This window comes from Orbicella franksi, chromosome 7 (assembly GCF_964199315.1).
Source record: "Orbicella franksi chromosome 7, jaOrbFran1.1, whole genome shotgun sequence".
Lineage (NCBI taxonomy): Eukaryota > Metazoa > Cnidaria > Anthozoa > Scleractinia > Merulinidae > Orbicella > Orbicella franksi.
The window spans coordinates 8,414,089-8,434,653 of NC_138151.1; the positions used below are offsets into that span (position 1 = coordinate 8,414,089).

Sequence of the window (20,565 nt, forward strand, 5' to 3'; positions counted from 1 at the left end):
TTATCATAGATTATACTCGAGGTATGCACTGTGAATTTTGCATTCCAGGAACGTTTGGTAATGCAACCACTGCTGAAGGTTGTAAACCTTGTCAGTGCAATGGTCACGGTGATCCAGAGCAGGACTTTTGTGACATGGTGACAGGGAAGTGCTTCTGTGCTGACGACACCATGGGGGACAATTGTGAAAAATGTAAGCCAGGACTCAAAGGAGATCCCAAGTAAGTAGTTGAACTTGCATTTAGTTCTTTAAATCTATAATTTGCGTCGACCGCGGGCAAATGCAAATGCGAATAATTCACGGCAGTTAAGTTTGAACCACTCTAATCACATCAAAACTTTCCAAATGGTCAGTTGAAAATAATAACTACTTATTAACCGAGAGTGAGGTCTTTATGGGAAAATATCAAACCGAGATCTTGCCGTTTTGAGCGAGCGAAGTTAGTTTTGTCAGGACTAACTTTAACTCTGGAATCCTACTTGTAGAAATGGTGGCTTGTGTTTCCATGAGTGTGATACTCGAAGTATCCTTACTGACGTCACTCAAGGTTTCATTTCAACACAGCTGGGTGCAGGGGTCACGATCAAAGCAACAGCCAGTTGTCTGTGGCTGATTTCCTCATTAAGTAACAGCAGTCATGGTGTGGTTTATGGTCCTTCTCCTCCACCGTTGGAGAGCAGAGGACAGATAACTCTCACTTTTAAGGAGCTGCGCATCAGCTGCTTGACGGATCACGTCGATGTGTATGACGGTTTGCCGCCATTCATACTGGGCGACTCGTCACCAGTCCGGTCGTTTTACAAGCTTGGCTCGTTCTGCGGCTGGGATGGAGCTGAACTGAAATCCGTAACAGCCACACTAGGGAACATGGTAGTTCTTATCACAGCTAACTTAAGTTCTGATGCACTGTCGAAGAGTTTCAGTGCAAAGTTCAGTGTGAAGAAATGCCCCGGCCTCTGCGATGGAAATCAGAGATGTGTCATGTCGTCCCGTGGGGAGGAATGTGTTTGCTTAGAGGGGTGGACTGGGGACAACTGTGACCAGCCGGTGTGTCCAAACAATTGCAGTTTATCACTGGGTCAGGGCCAGTGCAACCTTGTAAGTAGAATACTTGTAACAGGCATATGAGCATTATTAAGCTTCTGCCATATCTTGGTTCCGTAGCAGGCGTTAAAAAGGGGAGGGGGCGGCAAAGTGCGGCCCGTTAACGCCTGCAACGCGGGCTATCTGATTTGCGGACCTCTTCACACTCACACGATTCTTCTCCCACTCAATAGACGTCTTCTGTTTAACCTGAACATTGATCTTTGTAGCCTGTGTGGCAGGTGTAAACAGGGACAGACTACAAAACAAGCAGTACCATAAGCATTTCCTTCTTTCTCTACCCCCTTGAGGTAGCATCATAAACGTTTCTCCTCCTCCCCCTAAGTAATGCCATAAGCATTCCCTTCTATCTACCCCACCTCCCCAAAGCAACACCATAAACGTTTCTTTTCATCCCCTAAGTAGTAACATTACAATTCCCTTTTCTCCACCTACCCCCTCAAAACAGCACCATAAATGTCCCTCTCCGCTTCCTAAGCAGTACCATAAGCATTCTTTTCTCTTCACTTCCCCCAAAAAACAGCACCATAAGCTTCCGTCCCCTTCCCCGAAGCAGTTCCACAAGCATTCCCTTGTCACTCCAAGCACTACCATAAATGCTCCCCAATTCACCATGCAGTAACTGAGCATTCCCTAGCCTCCACCCCAAGTGAAACCACAACTATGTATGTATCCGATTACCCATGCCAGTCGTATGAAAATTGAGCTATCTGGTGCAGTGTCCCAGCACTCATTCACTAAACTGTCATCAACAGACTCTAGGTGGTTGTATCTGCGCTGATGGTTTCACCGGTCCAGACTGTAGTCAGGTCATCACTCCCGGTACAGTCCTGTGGGAAGTCCTCAGTCATGGACCTAGCCGTAACATCAGCACTGATTACTTGGCACGGATGGGCCACACCATGGTACATGTTCCCGGAGTCTTACTGGCTTATGCAGGTTACTCACTCACCCATGGACTGTTGAATGATCTTCAGAGTTTTAATCTGAGCTCCAGTACTTGGTCACTTGTAGAAGTTAATCAGCTGGAAGGTAGAATTCCTTCTGCTCGATATCTCCACTCTGCCGTGTTTTATATCGTGAGTATTAACCATACATTACTTGCAAAAATTTTCGGACGATTTTAATTTCGAACAAGAAAAGCCGAAAAAGTCCGAAAATAGAACCGTCCGAAATTTTTAAGCGTCCGAAATATTTACTGTATAGCATAAAACTTTTATGTAGCTCCAACACTCCAACTCATGGAGCGAACTCTAGTTGAGACACTGCTTCAGATACTTAACGAATAAATCCCCTGGATGTTATCTTAGTCGGTTCATGCCACAGTGATGCGAAGTAAAGCACTTGAAACCTTATGAACCTTTTCGTTATTCTTGATTCTCAACGCGATAATTTATTTTGTGCGAATCTTTCAGGATTCTATGCTGATATGTGGAGGGATGACAGAGAATGGCACTGATGACTCTTTGTGGTCTTTTAACGTAACATCACTTCGTTGGAGTAAGGTATGGACAAATGTTAAGTGTGTATTTAATGTTCAGTGGAGCCATGATTGAAACAAACTGCATTTCTGTGGAGCTTCGTCGTGGAATGAGACTTATATGGTCGAATCTCGGACGTGTTCAGAAAAAAGCTCCCCGGTATTACGGTTTTCAGCGTTATTGAACGATGTGCTGATCCTTTCACCTCGTTCTTGTACCTTCTTAACAAGGGAATATGTTATCTCAGGTTAGGGTGAAATAGCACGACCCTAGAAAATTGTACCACAAGCCAGAGGTTTGAATCTGGGACAAAGTGACTAGAGACTACCTTAAACGGCCGTTCCTGTTTTTATCGTGTATTACAGTACGGCTTGCCTTATGCTTGATTGCGTTTGATATTCAAACTTCATCTCAAGCCTCGTCTGCACAAATTTCTTCTCAATTCTCTGCTCCTTCAAGCTGCTTGTACATGGGTCCCTCCGAGCCCGAGTGGGCAATTGCTCACTCGAGATTACCCGCTATGTCCCGCAGGACAGTGGTGTTATTTATGATTTATAACTTATCTGTAAGTACGACTACGTCTCTCATAAACATGCAAAAAAACGGACTTGACAAAAATCCAGTTATCTTGACCTCGCGCTTGGTCAATAACCCATAGATCCGTCATGGTGGATTTAAAATTGTAGCTACTTGTGTTTGTTTTTCCGTTTTCTAGCTGATCAGTAAAGGCCCCAAGGTAGCAGGTCACACTGCAACTCTCGTGGGTAACGAGATGTATATTATTGGGGGATATGATCGGATATTGGGCTTCAGTGAAAGATCTTACAAGTATAATATTGACACTAAGGAGTGGACAAACTTGACCACCAGTGGACCTTCTCCCAAAGGTTTGTACCTTACAGAGATGTTGTTTTTAACAAACGGTTAATCCCACAGTTTTCTCTGCCACAGGAAAATTAAGTAAACAACTCTTAAATGTTTTCGACAAGTTGTAGTAGATCCTTTTATGCTATTCAGTTGTATTGCCTCTTGTAGATGATTTCATGAAACCTTGGTTTTAGCAACTGTTGTGATACTATCATTGGCCACAATCTTGAAGAAAACAGTGTGCGTTGTCTTCCAACATTTTTATAACGTTGCAAACACGGTTCGAACTGCCGTATTTGTTTGAAAGTTTTATCGTTGACTATGGACAGAAAACCTGTAAGCTGAAGATGCCTGTTAAGTTGTTATACTGGTCGCATTTGAGAGATTTATGTGGGTCAATATTTAAATACAAAAAAGGCCAAGATTAGCTTTACTGCTTGCATCTTGATTTTTACACACTTCGCTTTCCTCCCGCGCTTTGAAACATCTTATTGAAATTTTGAAGTTACTCGTAGTCTTAAGGATGACTTTCTAAGAGCTAGGTTTCTGTCTGAAGGAGGTACTCACTGTGCTGACTTAAGAGATCAAGAGCTGGGAGAAAGCTTACTTATCACTTGTTTCTGTATCACAGGTATCTATGGCCATACAGCCGTGTATTACCCCGCTAAAAGGATTGTCTTGGTGTTTGGAGGATACAGATTTAGGGTTCACACCGTGAGCGCATCGAATGAATTGTACTCTCTAGACCTGGCTACCGGCAAGTGGAATATTTTACAGGCTTTGCCCTCCAATGAGGTGAGCCCCGCAAAATCCTGATCTAACCTGCCTTCAGCTTTTAACAGCAAGGAGAAGAAGAATTACTTGTTGTGCTTGTCAATGTCTTTTTTTAGCACTATTAGCTACTATTTTTTCCTAAAAAATGCGCGATGAGCCAAAATCTTTGCATCAGGGCTTTGGTAAAAGACGTGGAAAGAAATAAATGATAATGTTAATAATAGCTCAACTGACCGCTTGAAGTAGCCTCCTACACAGAAGTTCTTTAAGGTCGTCACGCAATCTTTCCTCTCCCGCGAATGTTGTCGAGGAGTGCGTGACGAATCATAGCAACGTCTGGCACAGCCAGAGGGAAGGACCTTGGGGGTGGGGGGTAGGGGCTCATAGTCTACCCTTTTTTTAAACCCTTCTCTTGCCCTTTTCCTGCAGCCACAACCAAAATATTTCCACTCAGCAGCCATCTTGGACGATTTGATGGTCGTGTTTGGAGGAAGGAGTGATACAAATGATCAGCTTTTCTCAGATCAGTTCTTGGTGTATAACGTTAAATGCAACCACTGGCAAATTTTATCAGGTATGATTGTCTTGGCTTTCCACATAACCCTTTATTCTGCACACATGCGAGCAGCCGGGGTGCGGCGAAAATTACCCTTGCATAGAGGATATTGTCGCAAAAAGAATCATTGAGATCGTCGTAGACTTGCTACAAGTCAACTTCTTTAAAGCGCGTATGGTACATGTAAGCGAAGAAGTTGCAGTAAGTCGATCGTTCCCCGTCTTGCTGGGGAAAACAGCAAAACGGACACAAAGAAAGTGTAAGATCCTCATTACTTTTATTGTTTACAGAAACCGAAGAGTGCAACAGGCACGTTAACCTGTGTCACGCAATCTTATCAGGGCTAACGTTTTGCCTTTTTTTCTGATCTGTAGATAACCGCTTACTGGGTAATAAACCGGGAGGACGTTTATCTACCGCAGCAGTGGAAATCTCCAGAAAAATTTACCTTTTTGGTGGATTTGACGGTCAAACACGAGCAACCGTATTCAGATTGACCTTCCCCGCTGATCTATGTCGAAGTATTAACTCCAAGGAGGACTGTACGGCTGTCAGAACCTGCAGCTGGTGTGATGTGTACAATGTCACGCAAGGTGGAAATGAGACCTTAGCCACTAATAAGAGTGCTTGTTTCTCCGTGACTTCACCAGTGCCTGCCATCTGTTACGCGGAACCAAATGTCACGCAGGTAAAGCTAAGTAAACTTAACTATTGTTATGTGCCCCGCTGACGCACTGGAACAGTTTCATGATGGTAGCCCTTTCTTCGTAAATATTCATCTCGGAAATATAATGATAAATATTGGACTGACTCAATCGTTCAAGCAAACAAGCTCTCAGTCAGTTTGTCAGTCAATCACTCAGCCAGTCAGTCAGTCAGTCAGTAGGTCTGTCAGTCAGTCAGTCAGTCAGTCAGTCAGTCAGTCAGTCAGTCAGTCAGTCAGTCAGTCAGTCAATTAATCACTTGTTCATTATTTCGTTATCAATTCTAGGTTGTTTTCTACGATGGTAAAGACTGCTCTGAGCCGTCTGATCGCGCATGCAGTACTTTCTCCTCGTGTAGCGCATGCCTGGCCTCCTTCCCTTATACAAGCCTCAAACCAAACTGTGTCTGGTGTGTTGGTTGCGAAGCGGGGGGGAAATGTATTAAATCATCCGAAAACTGCAGTGTGGGACATCCGTGTGGTGAAACTAGACAAATCCGGTTTCTAAACTTAGACAACTGTCTTGCTAACAACTGCGAAGCTACAACTTGCTCGGCTTGCCTTGGTCTCGTTAGCAAATGTTTATGGACTCCACAGCTCAAGTGGAACGTTGACGCGTTCGTGTTCGTTTCCAAAACTCCTTACGATTACAAATGGAACTGTTGGGGAAATCTAATGGACCAGGACAGCTTAAATTTGACAGTCATGATCAAGACGTCAGACACTTGTCCTCAGCTATGCGCAGCACACAGGACTTGTTCCACTTGCCTCTCTTCACATGGTGAGTCTGATCTTGTGCCACACTTTTCTGGCACTTTTCGTCACGATTCGCTTTTACAGAGAAGTTCTCTAGACTTGTCAAACAATCTTTCCTCGGATACAAAAGCGGGCAGCACCGCCATTGCAAGCTCGTCCCTTTCCAACACCGAGAATTCGAATACGGCCTATTGAATAATTGTTTGATCAGATCTGATCTGTAGTGTTTGAGCTATAGCATCTACTTCTTTCCGGGCCTGAAAACATCAAACAATTTCGCGGACGTAACACCAAATGCGTTCGATTCAGAACAAGGATTTCATAAAGCACATTTGATTAGAAATGCAGTAGCAGATGAAAATTTTGGTGAAGGGAGGAGGTCTCAAATATGTTTTCTGATGACTTACCTTTTGAGAAAGATGTAATTTCAGTTGTTGCAAACGAGCGTACAAGCTTCAGTTAGGTCTTCAACTAGATTCATATTTCACAAGTGTCCTGTAGTCTGCTAGCATCAGCTATGTCGAAAATGTCCTGTGTGGAATCTCATTGCTTCAAGTCTAGTCATGGACACTGAGGTAACTGCATGGTTTGCTGTCATTGTTTTCCTCAGGTGCTGATGCAGGCTGGAAAGAATGCGCGTGGAGTGAAACTCTTGGCCAGTGTTTTTCTCCTTCCTTTATACCACTGGTGTGTCTGGGAGGAAGATGCGGTCGGATTATTCGAGGATCGTCATCGAATTGTTTGGACAGCTGTGTTGTTAATGATCGATGCTCAAGCTGTATGAGTAACTACAACTGTGGCTGGTGTGGCAAGCAGGGGATTACTGGCGAGGGACAGTGTTTTGAGGGAGGAGTACATGGTAAGTCATTAAATTATCTTAGATGATTGGCGGAGGTTTAGCAGCGGTCTTGTACTGGAGGGAGGAGCGGTGGTCTAACAGGGATAGCGCAGGACTCTGGCTTGGGCAGCGTGGGTTCGAGCGCCAGCACGTTGTGTCGTGTTCTGGGACAAAACACTTTACTCTCAGTGTCTCTCTTCACCCAGGTGTATCAAAAGGTACTGACGAATGTAATGGAAGGGGGTGGGGGGTAACCTTGTGATGTACTTGCTATCATGCCATTCAGGGAGAAGTAGAAACACTCCTAGTCACTTCATGCTACAGAAGCTGGCAGTTGTTTGCCAGCAGATTCGCCAAGACTTTAAAAGTGAACGTGTAAAAGAAAAAATTGTAGAGATGGGAAGACTGCAGACCGTAATACCCTTTTTCTTTTTCTCAGTCTCGTTTAACCGCAATCTTAGATTCTGTAATACGTTAAATTTTGCGTAGTCTTATAAATACCATTTTTTATAAATGAGTTCTCTGTGCTGATATTCACCGACAGAGCTCACGTGAATGTTTCCTTCTGCTTACTGCGTTGTTCTCCTCTCAAAGGTCCTTTGCTCGAGACTTGTGAAGGGAGGAACGCTACTAATCACGTGTCTCGCGTGTGGGCCTCCACTCTGTGCCCCTTGGAGAACGAGTGCCTAAATGGACGGCACAATTGTAACATGACTACACAGGTTTGTGAGGACCGGCCAGAATCATTCGAGTGTATTTGTAAACCAGGATACAACGACACAGGACATCCAGGGTAAGTTTGAATCACAGTGTACCCAGAGCAGTGGGTCTTTTTTTCTTTTTGTTATTCAAAATTGCCAATATTGTCACATTTCTTGCATATTTCAGGACTACAATTAATTTAGACGAGCTTAAACTCAAGTCATTGTACTGTCAGTTCATCGGCCGCATTACTATACTTCGTCCAGCTCTGGTCCTCTCACTGTCACGCAACGTCGGGGGAGAGGGTGACGCTGTGTGTCAGACAGAGGACCGGAACTGGACTATAGAATCCTTTGAGCCTCTGAGTTTACAATGTAGTAAATAAATCTTTTGAAATTGTAAGGGCTATGTTATAAGACATACAAGCTGCTGCAGTTTCAACTAATTCAGTTCTGGTTTCTTTTCAGGACCTGTGTTCCGCTCTGTTCGAAAGGTTGCCTCCAGGGACGCTGTGTCCTTCCTGAAGTCTGTGAGTGTTACTTCGGTTGGACGTCTCCTAACTGCTCTGTGAAATGTCAGTGCAACGAACATGGGCAGTGTGCCAACGAGACTCTCCTGGATGTGTGTCACGACTGTCGCAACCACACAGTGGTAGGTGTTTCTCACGTACTTGTTTTTGCTGTTAGTTGCGTCACGTATGCGTCACGCTAAGTGTAACCCAGTAACGGCCCATGAGGGGATACGTGTTTTCGTAACCACACTGTGGTAGGTCGTTGTCACGCGCTGGTTTTCGCGTTAATCTGGCTCGTCACGCAACGCTTCACCCCACAGGAGGTCTTGTGTAACAGCTGCCGAAGACATTATCACGCGCTGCTTTGCACTCTCAATTCGCAGTGTTGCCGGACGCGTGGTGCATTTCGGAAGGGTGTTGCGTGACTCATCCGTTCCGTAACGCTTCCCGTCACGAAAAGCACTGTGGTGACCCAAAAAACGAGCCAAAGATATTAGTTTTTTAGATTTTATGTTACCGGCGACCTTTCGCTCGATAAATAGACTCCAAATTCATCCAAAATGATCCAAAGGACAATCAACAATTACATAGCTGGCAGAATTACAGATTCTTTAATCTCCTCAGCAGGATAGAACCGTAGAACTAGAAAGCAAATACATGACGAAATTCCATGAGAAACTGAACCGTTCGCGAGTACATGTGCAAGCCAAAATACAAGAAAATCTTACGACAATACAATAAATCAGAGCGAAAACGAGTTACAAATACCTTTGTCCAGCGACGAAGGGCAATGAACTGGTCTTAAATCTTAAAGGATCCAAGGAAAAAATGATCTATTTTGTCACAAACGAGCAAGATAACTTCGATTGTCTTACATCTGGCGTTAGCAAGCACACGTGTTTTTGCCGAGCGCGCGCTAAGAACCTTGGGAATTTACCCAAGCGTCTTTTCGGCTTAACGTTAGTTACATTTTAATTGTCCTGAGTGTGGAAATCCATAATCCCAACGGTCATTGTTTGATTTATTCAGGGTCAGAGCTGTGAGTTCTGTGAAGCTTTGTATGTTGGAGATGCAAGAAACAACGGTAGCTGCGAGTCGTGTTATGACGTGTGTAGTCACAAAGCTAATGTGTGTATGAACTCGACCCAGCTGGAGTATGGCCGCAATCAGAACTTCTCTTTTGAACCTTCTGAGGTAAATGAATTTTACTGCAGCATATGTAGCGAGATCTTTGTCGAGATTATTCCGTCCTATAGCATGCATACCCAGAGATCAACCGGCTGGCGACCACTTGAAAGACGCTGTTTGGGAGAAAATTGACTGAACAAAACGTTAATAGAAAACACTAGGTCTATGCTCTCTTTCTTTCTCTTTTGCTCTCTTATAGTATATAGATCCTGTAAAAGACCCGGCAAAATGTCATAATTTTTATAAATTTACTCGAAAAATGCAACGTGAAAATGCGTTCTTGTGACGGCCACACCGAAACCGTAACGTTGTGATCGAAACTAACCAATAAAAAAGTTACAGAATTCTCCAAAGTATGCAGAAACTTTGTTTTCTTGTAAGTGTGCTGTAAGCAAATTTCTTTCGACGCTTCAACGTTATAGGTCCGTTTGAGAAAAGGCTCCTCACCTTTCGTTGTTTTAACATTTTTCATTGGTTGATTTCTTTCCTTATGATTCGCTACAAGTTGTCCGTTGTGGCACTGTAGAATGACCTCTGAATGACAATCGAATTGCACCCTTCCACCGCCTTTTGTTCCTACCTAACCTAATGACACCACTGACACCACTGACAAGACACTGTAAAGGTGCTAGAAATAGTTTGACTGTAACCGAACTTCCTCTAATACAGGTCAAGCTCTGGCTGCAGCATGGTCCATACAAGATTGAGCGTGAAGGGGAGTGTTTGTGTAAAAACAACAGCAAAGGGCCCAAGTGTGGCTCCTGTGTTTCAGGCTTTTTCAACCTTGCCGACTCCTGCACTAGGTTTGTGATATGCTTCAAAGGGAGTCACTCTCTCTAACACTTAATTTGTTTTAAATTTTAGCTTAGTTCCTTTAGCCCTGGTGGGGGATAGGACCAGAAATGAGTTGCCTCCACTTGTCCCTGTTCTTGGCCACAGCTACAACTGCGGTCCATGATATCAATCCCGTCTCAGCGCGTTCTCTTTCCACTGTTAACCTCCATGTTTGCCTTGGCCGTCCTCGTTTCCTTTCCAAGTTCTTTAACCAAAGGTTTATGTCGCCAGTCTCTGACCAAACAGTGGTTCACCTGTACCACGTGAAGAAAATAATGTCCTCTGGTGCATTGAAGCGCAGAGACCTCACACGGTGGTTTTTTACCGACTATGTCAGAACAGACTTAATATCTCAGAGTCACTTAGCTTGTAGTTGGAAACCTTTGCAGCATACGACGGTGGAATCCCTATTTTCTTGAACCCTCGAATTTTTTAACCTTCCGATAACTCGATCCAAAACCCGTTTTCCTCCCGTCAGAGTCCCCTCAGTCTATCACTGTAATTTTACCCCCGATTTTTCAAACGTTTACTACCCAATTTCTCAAACCGAGTTATTGGGATTCCGCTTCATTAGGTAGGACTAATGACAAAACCACGTACTTGTGAAGGTCCGAACAACACTAAATACCCATGAAAACAATTGTTAGTTACCAATACTAGTATTTATCTTTTACTTTCACCAATCCTTTGATTTTATTGCTTCATTTTCTTTTTTGTTTTAGATGTTTGTGTAACGGACACGCAGATTCATGTGATGAGAAGGGGATTTGTCAATGTCTTAACAACACCATGGAAGATTGCCCAAGTACATCAGACTGCTACAGAAATCAGGTACAACTAAAATATCTTTATGTGTAGGTAGCTCCTATCGGCTATCGGTGTTATGTGGTACAAATTTCCTTAAGAGTTAATTGCATTTATTGAAGCTAATAGAATAACTATTGATATTACACAGTGCATTAAATGCAAAGAAAATTTTATGGGAAAGCCAGCCGACAATCGACAATGCTACAGAAAGATCAGCGTCGTGCAAGAGTTCGTAATCGGCAGTCATACCGCGGATACTGAAGATAAACAAGTCAGCCCTCTGCCACATGGCCGCGCCATCTTCTATGCTATCTACCCAAGATTTACCAATGTCGACATCCGCATGACGATTGATCTGTTCGCGGGCGCAGTGGATGTGTACGTGGCCAATGAAAACGACCAGTTCACTGTGATATTTAACGAAACCACTGCTCAACATCAAGTCAATGTTAAATCTTTAGCTAGTGCCTCAAGGTGAGTGTTAATAGTTTCAGCTAAACCATAGTTAATAGAGGGAAACGGTTATAAAGCCCGGCCAGCAGCTATTCAAGACAACGAAGACATCAGGTGACGATTAATCTGCATGAACCTCACGACAGATTTAGGTTAGGTTCGTCTGTGATCGAGTCTGAAGGTCCGTTAGGCCGGCGCACATCTCCTATTACTGTGCATACCAGGGGTATTTCTACTCCCCCCCCCCTCCCACCCTTAGGATGGGAAACTATCGCAGGATTAACCTCACCATTTAATTGTCTAGTACCCATTTATATACGCTGGAGTGGAGAGAAGCACTACACTGTCACTGCATGAAATTCAGCTGGCTTGAATTCGTGCGTCATGAAGCAGGGACAAAATGAACTCAATTTCTATGCCGCACAGTGTGCTCTGCTCTTGCAAACTGTCCCTGCAAGATGCGTCCTATGCGTATAAACGAAGGGGCTTGTTGTCGTTTCATGTTCCCTCAACATGTCCCCTAGTGTGTGCCGATCTCTAAGCAACTATTGACAGCTGTGTCTTTTACGTCTTCCACCCTTAGAAGAAAACGGCGAGACGCAGAAGACGACAGCAACAACAGCGACAATATGGTGGACGAAGTGACAGCATCAAAAGTCAAACTCAACACTTTCGTCTCGTACAATGAATATCACAGGGCGCTTATTGTTCGAGATGTTCGGAAACGACTTATTCTAACATTTCCTTACGGAGAGCACCAACTCCGAGACACAAGATTCTACTTAGTGTTTATTGGTCGGGACACGTCTGGGAGTAGAGGCTTGGTGTATTTCAGACAGGACCTGTCTCAAATCGATCTGTTTGTGTTCTTCTCTGTCTTCTTCTCCGCGTTCTTCCTCGTGGTGTCGGTGAGTGTGTTCGGCTGGAAAATCAAACAGTATCACACCCGCAGAAGAGTCATTGAAGTTCGAGAACATCAACTGGAAACCATGAGGAGTAGGCCATTTGCCACGTACTCGTTCCTTTGTCAGATGAAAAGGCCTCAGCCGAGCTGCTGGCGCGTTAAGCGTGACACCGCGGCTGTCCTCTTGCGTGACTCCTCGTTGGCTAAAGACCACCATCTTCGACTCAGGGACGTAGGACAGCGACCTGTCATAGCCCCTGTGAGTCAAGAGCCCACTGCAGACGGACGCGCGTGCGTCACCACGGTAGTCTTTCAACTTCCGGGGAACGAGTGTTCAGATTTTCAGCTTTTGCTGGGCTCTGCATTAACTGTCGTCAATCATCAACGCCCGCTTGGTGGTGGTGATCATCACGCGCAGAATGGACGTAAATTTGTCCCAAGACGGACGGTCACGTTTACCAGTTAATAAGGAATATACAAACTTGTAAATAGTTCAACACAGCTGCCTCATCCGCAGTCTTTATTTGGTGCGTCGCACAACACTTCGATATAAAGCGTTGCGTGACGACCCAAATGCAACCGCTGTGTGAGAAACTTCTGTCACGCACTTTCCGAAGTACTTTCAATTCACGTACGTTAAGACTTGGCCTCGGAGCCTTTGCTAGACTAGTCAAAACTGTTTTAAATTTCGATAGATTTCCGGTTCAAGAGAGCCAAATAGTCAAATAGCAGCAAATATAGAAATTAGAGATAGTGTTTTAAAACGTTTTTTTACGTCCATTTTATATCGTTTGTCGGAACGAAAACCAAGTGGCTCCGGCGTTAAAAATAATTCTTTTTACCGAAATGAGTTTTCAAGTTTGCAAGACAGAAGGAGATAACCTCGCAATATTTTCGAGTTTGTTTCTTTGTCACCTCGGTAAACCTAGCTATAAATGTGGTGAAATCATAATGAATAGTACATTGGTGGAAAACGCCATTTTGAAAATTGTAATTTTCTAATTTCTAATTTTCCTAACGTCATATGTTCCCAGAGGTTCTCGTTCATTGTTAAAACAACTAAAAGTTGTGCGGGCCAACCTCCATGTCAACCAGCAAAAAATGTACGTACCCTTGTACATTGTACAAAAAATGTACATACCCTTGATTGTTTACCTGTGGGACTAAATTTATACTTAACTCTTCGACTTAACTCTCGTCCGACATAGTGAGGACCATCCCCCTAATTTGTAAGAAGTAATATTTTTTTAATTAAACAATAATGAAGGAGGATTGGTAATAGATTTGTAGGTAAAGTGTATCCTGTCACGCGGTCAAAGTTAGCAAATTGCAGTAATTTGTAAACTGCGTGAAGTAGTCGCTCAGTTTCATGTTCACAACTTCCTTCGTTCCCAGGTTCTCTCGTCTTCTTGTTCCAGGCGGGGTGAGAGAATGGAAGAACCTGGGAAAACGGCAGTTTCCTAGGGTGCCCCGTCTTCTTGTTCTAGGGGGCGAGAGGAAGGCGGAACCTGTGAACAAGGTTCTTTCACTCTGTAAGTCACCTCGAAAACAGTTATATAAAGCTTACGCGACATTGGCGAAAGGTAGAACCTCGCAATCAACTCTGCAGTAAGGAAGTGTAATATATTTGGCATTGTGAATGAAAGTGAAACGATGTGAACTTCGATCACAGCAATGGTGCATTAGCAATGCTCGTAATACATTTCGGCATTGTGGCGGCGCGCTTTTACGCCGTTGCTGAACAATCTTGCTCGGCACGACAATACAAGTTCGTGAACAGTTTTTGAGATCGATTTCAATCGATTTAATTGCAGCGGTCTGAGGAGATGATGTAGATGAGTAAATCGAAAAAGCCGAATGTTCCTGAAAGGAATTATCCATTTTTGCACACTTACGTGACCTGTCAAAAGTATTTTCTACATTTCTTCTACCTTTCGTGGTATCACCGATGGTGTCATTGTTATCATGACAGACGGCGCAGAGGAGTAGAATTTAGCTTGCTTTCCAAAAGAAACCTGTGTTTCAAGGAAACTTGGAGGTAAACGTGGTGTTCGTGTCCTCGGTTCTTCGCGTCTGACTCTTCTTGTACTCGGTTCATGGTGTCTACACTTCGTGTGCTCAGTTCCTCGTGTCTCTGACTCTTTGTGTGCTCGGTTCATCGTGTGCCTGCTCTTCGTGTAATCGGTTCATCGCGTCTCTCTATGTTCCGCTTTGTTTCCCCTGGAGTCGCAAAATATAAAGGTCAACCCGCGATATGTGAAATATTGCTTAACTCCCAGTTTTAAAAGAAATACCACGTGTGCCTCTAACTCCTCCTCCTGCTGTTAAAAAAGAACGCCTGATCGCAGATTAGTGCTGCTCGGCCTCTCTACGCGAACAGAATCCGCTTCACAGGATTTTTTATTTGCAGATCTTCCTGGATCTCTCAAGTGGGTAGTGATCTTAAAAAAACGTAAGTGGGATTACCTTGGGAATAAGACTAATATGGGAGATTAACTCTCTTAACCTTACTCAGGCGCTCTTGGGCTGTAGGCTCGTCACGTAGGGATTAAGATTGCGTGACGAGCCCAAGAGCCTCTGTGCAGGAGGCTATCTTTTGGCACGTGGTGTGGTTGAGAAAGGATACAGCTTTATTAGATGGGTCTGCCTTGACCACTGCGCTCTTCATTGCTTACTTTCGAAAATCTTCGTGTAGCCGTACCCTCCCCCCGACGAAAAACGGGAACGTCCCGTTTTTCCTCTGGGGATGGGTACAGCTACACATAGGCTGCGGAAATCTGTGTTCAAACTGAAAAGTATTGTTGTTTTCTTTATTTGTTTGTTTTCGATTTTGATACCAATCAAAATTCATTATTTGGGGAAAGAGACATCTGGAGGAGACATCACTGTTTAAAAATGAAATCCAGAAAAGTTGGCATGACACAAATTATTGTCACGTGCTAAGTAGAGTCGGTACCCAATGAAACAAACATGCTGTTATTAATTTCGCTGTCAACACCTCCAATCTAGTAACTTCTAGTCTTCGCATCACATTTCTGGATAGGCAATGAATTTTGAGGTCATGTCTATTTACGCCTAACATGACCCTGAAATGACCATCGAGCAGCATTCCATCTAATTAGATTCTCGACTGTCATGCCACAAAGAGTGAACTGGATCGTTCAATTGTTTTGAAAACGGTTCTCGCCACAGAAGACGCCACACCGCTTTTACACAGCTGAAATGGAAAATCGAAAACGTTCGGTCACGGTAGCCATCGACTTCGGTACCACGTATTCTGGGTTTGGTTTCGCTGAAGCAAACGTTTTGGGCGAGTCTGGGATCCAGGTTTTTCGTGGCTGGGGACGCGGACAAGGTTTTAGCTTCTACAAAACCCCAACGTGCGTTCTCCTCTCGCCCGATGGAAATTTTAATAAGTTCGGTCACGCGGCTGTCGAGGCTTATGCCAAGCATCTCGCCAAAGGCGACAACAAGGATTTCATTTATTTCGAGAGATTTAAGCTAGTGCTCTACAACACAAAGGTAAGTGCTTTGTTTATGCTTTTTTCTTCTAAATTGCAGTCCCCTTTTGTTCCAGTTTTCGCTCGAGTTTTCTAAATCCCACCTTTTCCTGCTTTAGTGCTAGAAAATTCTTGCTCTTGAAATAGTTTTTTTTGTGCGGATAATTTGCTTTCGCGTGAAAATAGGCCAATGATTCACTACAAAAGATTTTCAGTCGAAGGGATGCGCGCCCAGATTTTATTGCAAGATTGTGTGAACTTGAGACTGAATAAAAGGGCATGCTGATGTTTTGTCTTGGTGATTGTCTCTGATAATCAAAATAATACTTACCGAAAGAAAAGCACTTAGAATGAGACATTGAGATTAATTTTCTACCCGCTGATTCTCTGGGAAAGCGCGCCATATTTTCGACTGTTGTTTTCAGAGGTTTTCGGAAACGTGAAACAAGGGGAGAAAAAAAGACAACATGACTTTTTACACGCCCGTTTCCACACTCTCTCCTGAGCAGATTTCCCGTCTAGCCACATCAGATTACTTACACCGGAAAGTGATCGTTGTCGTGAAGGTTCACGAAAAAAAATAATAAAGCTTGTCCCGTTATTAATAGACTTGGTGCTGTAAATAGGCCTTACCTCTTTTTATGCACCAAGCACAAGATTCCTTCCTCTGTTTGTTGGACCGGGTTAATAGCAAAGATATCAGTGTCGTCACCTATTGTTATTAATATGCTAACCAGAGAACTATTAGCTGGTAAAACAAAGAATTCTTTTGTTTAACGTTTTGAACATTTAAATAACAAAAACAATGTTTGTAAACAAATTTCTCCCCTATTGCATGTCACTCCAAAGACCTCATGTGGTTTATTACGCTCTTAATTGTTGTTACCGCGTGTATTAAATTCTTTTGTGAGTATTTTAAAAATAAGCCCTATTGACCTCGTTTTTAAGTTCATTATTCAAAATAATTTTTACTCTCAAACGAGGTTAGAAGGCCTATTTAAAACAAAAAAAATTAAACAAAAGAATTTTAAATTGACAGCCATCCAGCAAGCGTTCCCGTTCGCGTTTTTTCCGCATTCTGGCCCAGTGCAAACTAGAACGAGAGCAAAAAAAACTCGCTTTCCCACCCCCTGTTCGCCCATTTTCTTTTTTTTTTTTTTTTCCTCCAATTTGCGGGAGTCCTGCAGATGCCTTCAAAGCTTTTCGTACCTGGGGCCCGTTTCTCGAGAGTCCCGGAAACTTTGCGGGCCCGCAAAGCCATTTTTAGTCAATCTGCATGTACAAACAGAGAGGTCTATACGCCTGAAACTTCTTGTGTGAAGAGAACCTCTGTTCATATTAAGAGTATGTGAATGAAACAGCTCTGTAATCATAAGGTTTGAGATTTTGCGACGGTTTTCCGGGTGCGAAAACATTTCGGGACCTTCGAGAAACGGGCCCCCTGGAACTCTAAAACGGCTTGCTATGCAGGCCAGTAATACAATTTCTCTCGGGATTTTTTCCAGTTACTCTAGTAATAAAACTAACAAAACTAAATCCAAAATTCGCCTTAGCAGTGTCAGGTAGCAAATTAAATCACCTTGCGAGTGAAGTAAGAATAAGACTTGCGACGATAATTTCACATCTTTGTTCGACAAAAAGCAATGGTCGCATTTTATCGTAATTTTGGGAGACTTGAAGTGTTTGTAGCCCCTCGCAGAGTATAGGGAACTAGGCAAACTAAAAAAAGGTTGTTAACCATTTTTCGGGAGGGACCGATTGGGAGGACCTTTAAATAATAACACTATGTACTGAAAAACACTGAATTCTATATTTTTAGGACCTTTCCAAGGACACTAGTATGATGGCGTCAAACGGCGCCGTAGTGAAGGCACTGGACTTGTTCTCGGTTTGTTTAGCGTATCTTGGTGATAAGGCAATGGAGTGCATAAATGCCAGTGGTCAGCGGGCAAAGACCTACGAGTCACGTGATGTGCAGTGGGTGGTGACAGTTCCCGCCATTTGGGAGCCGACCGCCAAAGAATTTATGAGAGAGGCAGCCTACAAGGTGAGAAAAAAAGCCTTTGTTTAAATTTACTTACTTTTTATTTTAATCTCTTATACGGTTCACCTCAGACATAACACAAGTCAAGCTTATCCTGCTTTGAACAGGTGCTCCCAGATAAATAGACTGGCGTGATAACAGCTTATTTGGAGTCACGTAAGTCAGTCACGTGAATGTCTTTCTTCCCACAGGCAGGACTGGCGTCACCTGATGACCCGGATCAACTGCTAATCGCTCTTGAACCCGAGGCAGCTTCGTTTTACTGCAGAACGTTACAAATGAAGGATTTTCTAGGGGAGACTGGCGACGAATCAGTGAACGAAGGCCTTGCTTCGTACGTCGTCATTGACAACGGAGGTTAGAGCTTCTCTTAGTTCGGTAACTAAAATATGAGATTATTTGTGCTTTGATAGTGCGTGAAAGTGTTTCGTCTTCGACTAACTATAGATTCAATCAACCGTATTTTATTCCCTGCACGGCCATGAGTGCGAATTGGAAAAGCATGAACACTGTAGAGCGTTTCCACTCACAATGACGAGAAGCCATGAAAACAAAATAAAGTGTTTTCATAAGAAAATAGTTGAACTCCCACAGGATTGTTTTGGGACACCAATATGGCTGCCCTGACTTCATATGAAAACAATAAAAATAATCATTTGTGGAATGTTATTGTGTCATGACGGAAAACCGATCAGATGTGAGGTGAACAAACTGCAAACCTTAATGGTAATTAAGTATACGGTAAATTGGTGTTGACAAATTACAAGCCTCTTCCGGGCGTTCAGTGAGTATAAGCTGGGACGCAACGCGCGAAGAACGCGTACGAAAAATTGGCGAGAAGCGCGGCGCATCAAGACTTAGCTTTCTTTCCGTTTTTCGCTCCAACGTTTTTCGCGCTGCGCTCAGACTAACTAAACGTCTGGAAGAACGGCGCAAGCACCAAATGTTTCAACACAATTTTCTTTGACGTTTCAGGGGGCACCTTGGACATAACAGTACACGAGATTCAGGAGGACGGTACAATCCGCGAAATTCACTGTCCAGCGGGTGGCCAACTGGGTGGCATGCACGTGGACAGGGAATTCCAACGCATGCTCATGGCGGTGTTCGGCGAGGACTTCATCAACAAGTTCAGACGGGATTTCCCCAACGACTGGCAGAAAATCATGAACGACTTTGAAATTCAGAAACGAGCTGAGGAGGGCGTCGATAACGACGAAGTCAGCATCGTCTTGCCGTTTAACTTCGTGAATGCCTATTCGCGCATCCAAGGAAGCGACGACGATATTAACGAACGGCTGAAGACTAACTACAAAAATAACCAAGTAAACGTCAGTGATGGCTACTTGAACCTCAGTCTCGAGGTCATCAGCGGCTTTTTCGAACCAGTCGTTCAAAAAACTGTAGACGTCATCAGGTCTCTCTTTGAGCAAATGGAGCACGCGAATGTAAACACGATGTTTCTGGTCGGCGGCTTCTCGCAGGCGCTGCCCCTGAGGAAAGCTATAACCCAGGCCTTCCCGGACAAGAGAGTTCTTACCCCGCGCGATGCAGAGCTCGCCATCATCAAAGGCGCGGTAATGTTCGCGCAAGCACCGGACCTGCTAACAACGCGAGTCATGGCCAAAACATACGGAATCGACATCAATGAAGCTTTCGACTCCAACAAACATCCCGAAGAGAAGAAGACCGACATTTGCGGGGTCAGCTACTGTGAAGATGTGTTTGATGTTCTTGTGAAGGAAGACGAGCAGGTGCAAGTTGGAGAAAAGAGATCATTTTTCTTCTCGCCCGTTCATCCCGAGCAGACAACAGCTTCGTTGCGTTTCTTCAGCACGCACAACAAGAACGTGCAGTTCGTCACAGACCCTGGTGTCATGGCTGAAAATGTGGCCTTCCAGATCGTCAGCCCTGATGTCTCCAAAGGGTTACGCCGGAACATAGAACTGAACGTTTACTTCGGCGGAACTGAGATTAAAGTTACAGCTACTGACGTCACTTCCGGTAGTTCTGCCAAGGCCGCGCTGAGATTGGTGACGAAGAACTTAACATGACGTCACAGAACAACAAAAGGAAACGTTCCATTACGTTTGATCAAACAGTAGCGTTTTTTTAGAACTTGCAGTCTTCGTTATATTTTTAATTATAAATTATAAAATACTGACAAGTAACCCTAGCGACCTTCTGTACGAAAATGACAAAAATATATCAGGTTCGGTCCCTTCACGGAGATGATAAAAAAATAGTTTCATAGACTGATCCCGATTTTCGTCAAAACCTTTCATGTTAGCTACTACAGCTAGGAAACCCCGTGAAGCATTATACGTTTTTGGAACTAACTCACACTATTTAAGGAGAATTTGTGTCATTTAAAGGTTAAAGTTGGAAACGCCAATTAAAATTTAAAAACGTTGGAAGAGAGAATTGAAGTTGTAGGTTGCAGGTTGCCATATCAAGGAAGATGGACAAGCAAGATTAAAACTGGGTAACAGAAGTTGAAACAGTGTGAGCCAGATGTAACGAAAACTCTCAACCTCGTTGCC

At 43.7% G+C, this 20,565-nt stretch overlaps 2 protein-coding genes across 2 annotated transcripts in view; both read left to right on the forward strand.

Annotated features, from left to right (window-relative positions):
- The window catches only part of LOC145493293 (multiple epidermal growth factor-like domains protein 8), a 36,803-nt gene extending 21,787 nt beyond the window's left edge, over positions 1-15,016 (forward strand). The window contains exons 18-34 of the mRNA XM_081472722.1: positions 10-220; positions 486-1,098; positions 1,860-2,183; positions 2,520-2,609; positions 3,301-3,472; positions 4,084-4,247; positions 4,656-4,800; positions 5,157-5,470; positions 5,774-6,266; positions 6,852-7,100; positions 7,674-7,872; positions 8,249-8,432; positions 9,322-9,486; positions 10,150-10,283; positions 11,037-11,145; positions 11,270-11,595; positions 12,158-15,016. Of these exons, the coding sequence (XP_081328848.1) occupies positions 10-220; positions 486-1,098; positions 1,860-2,183; positions 2,520-2,609; positions 3,301-3,472; positions 4,084-4,247; positions 4,656-4,800; positions 5,157-5,470; positions 5,774-6,266; positions 6,852-7,100; positions 7,674-7,872; positions 8,249-8,432; positions 9,322-9,486; positions 10,150-10,283; positions 11,037-11,145; positions 11,270-11,595; positions 12,158-12,944 (4,679 nt within the window). The 3' untranslated portion in view covers positions 12,945-15,016. The remainder of the gene's footprint in view (positions 1-9; positions 221-485; positions 1,099-1,859; positions 2,184-2,519; positions 2,610-3,300; positions 3,473-4,083; positions 4,248-4,655; positions 4,801-5,156; positions 5,471-5,773; positions 6,267-6,851; positions 7,101-7,673; positions 7,873-8,248; positions 8,433-9,321; positions 9,487-10,149; positions 10,284-11,036; positions 11,146-11,269; positions 11,596-12,157) is intronic.
- An 11-nt stretch (positions 15,017-15,027) lies between these two features.
- LOC145493317 (heat shock 70 kDa protein 12A-like) lies at positions 15,028-20,226 on the forward strand. Its single transcript, XM_081472757.1, has 4 exons — positions 15,028-16,000; positions 17,798-18,025; positions 18,214-18,379; positions 18,998-20,226. The coding sequence occupies exons 1-4, from the start codon at positions 15,701-15,703 to the stop codon at positions 20,074-20,076; spliced, it is 1,773 nt and encodes a 590-aa protein (XP_081328883.1). The 5' UTR covers positions 15,028-15,700; the 3' UTR covers positions 20,077-20,226.
- The last annotated feature ends 339 nt before the right edge of the window (positions 20,227-20,565 follow it).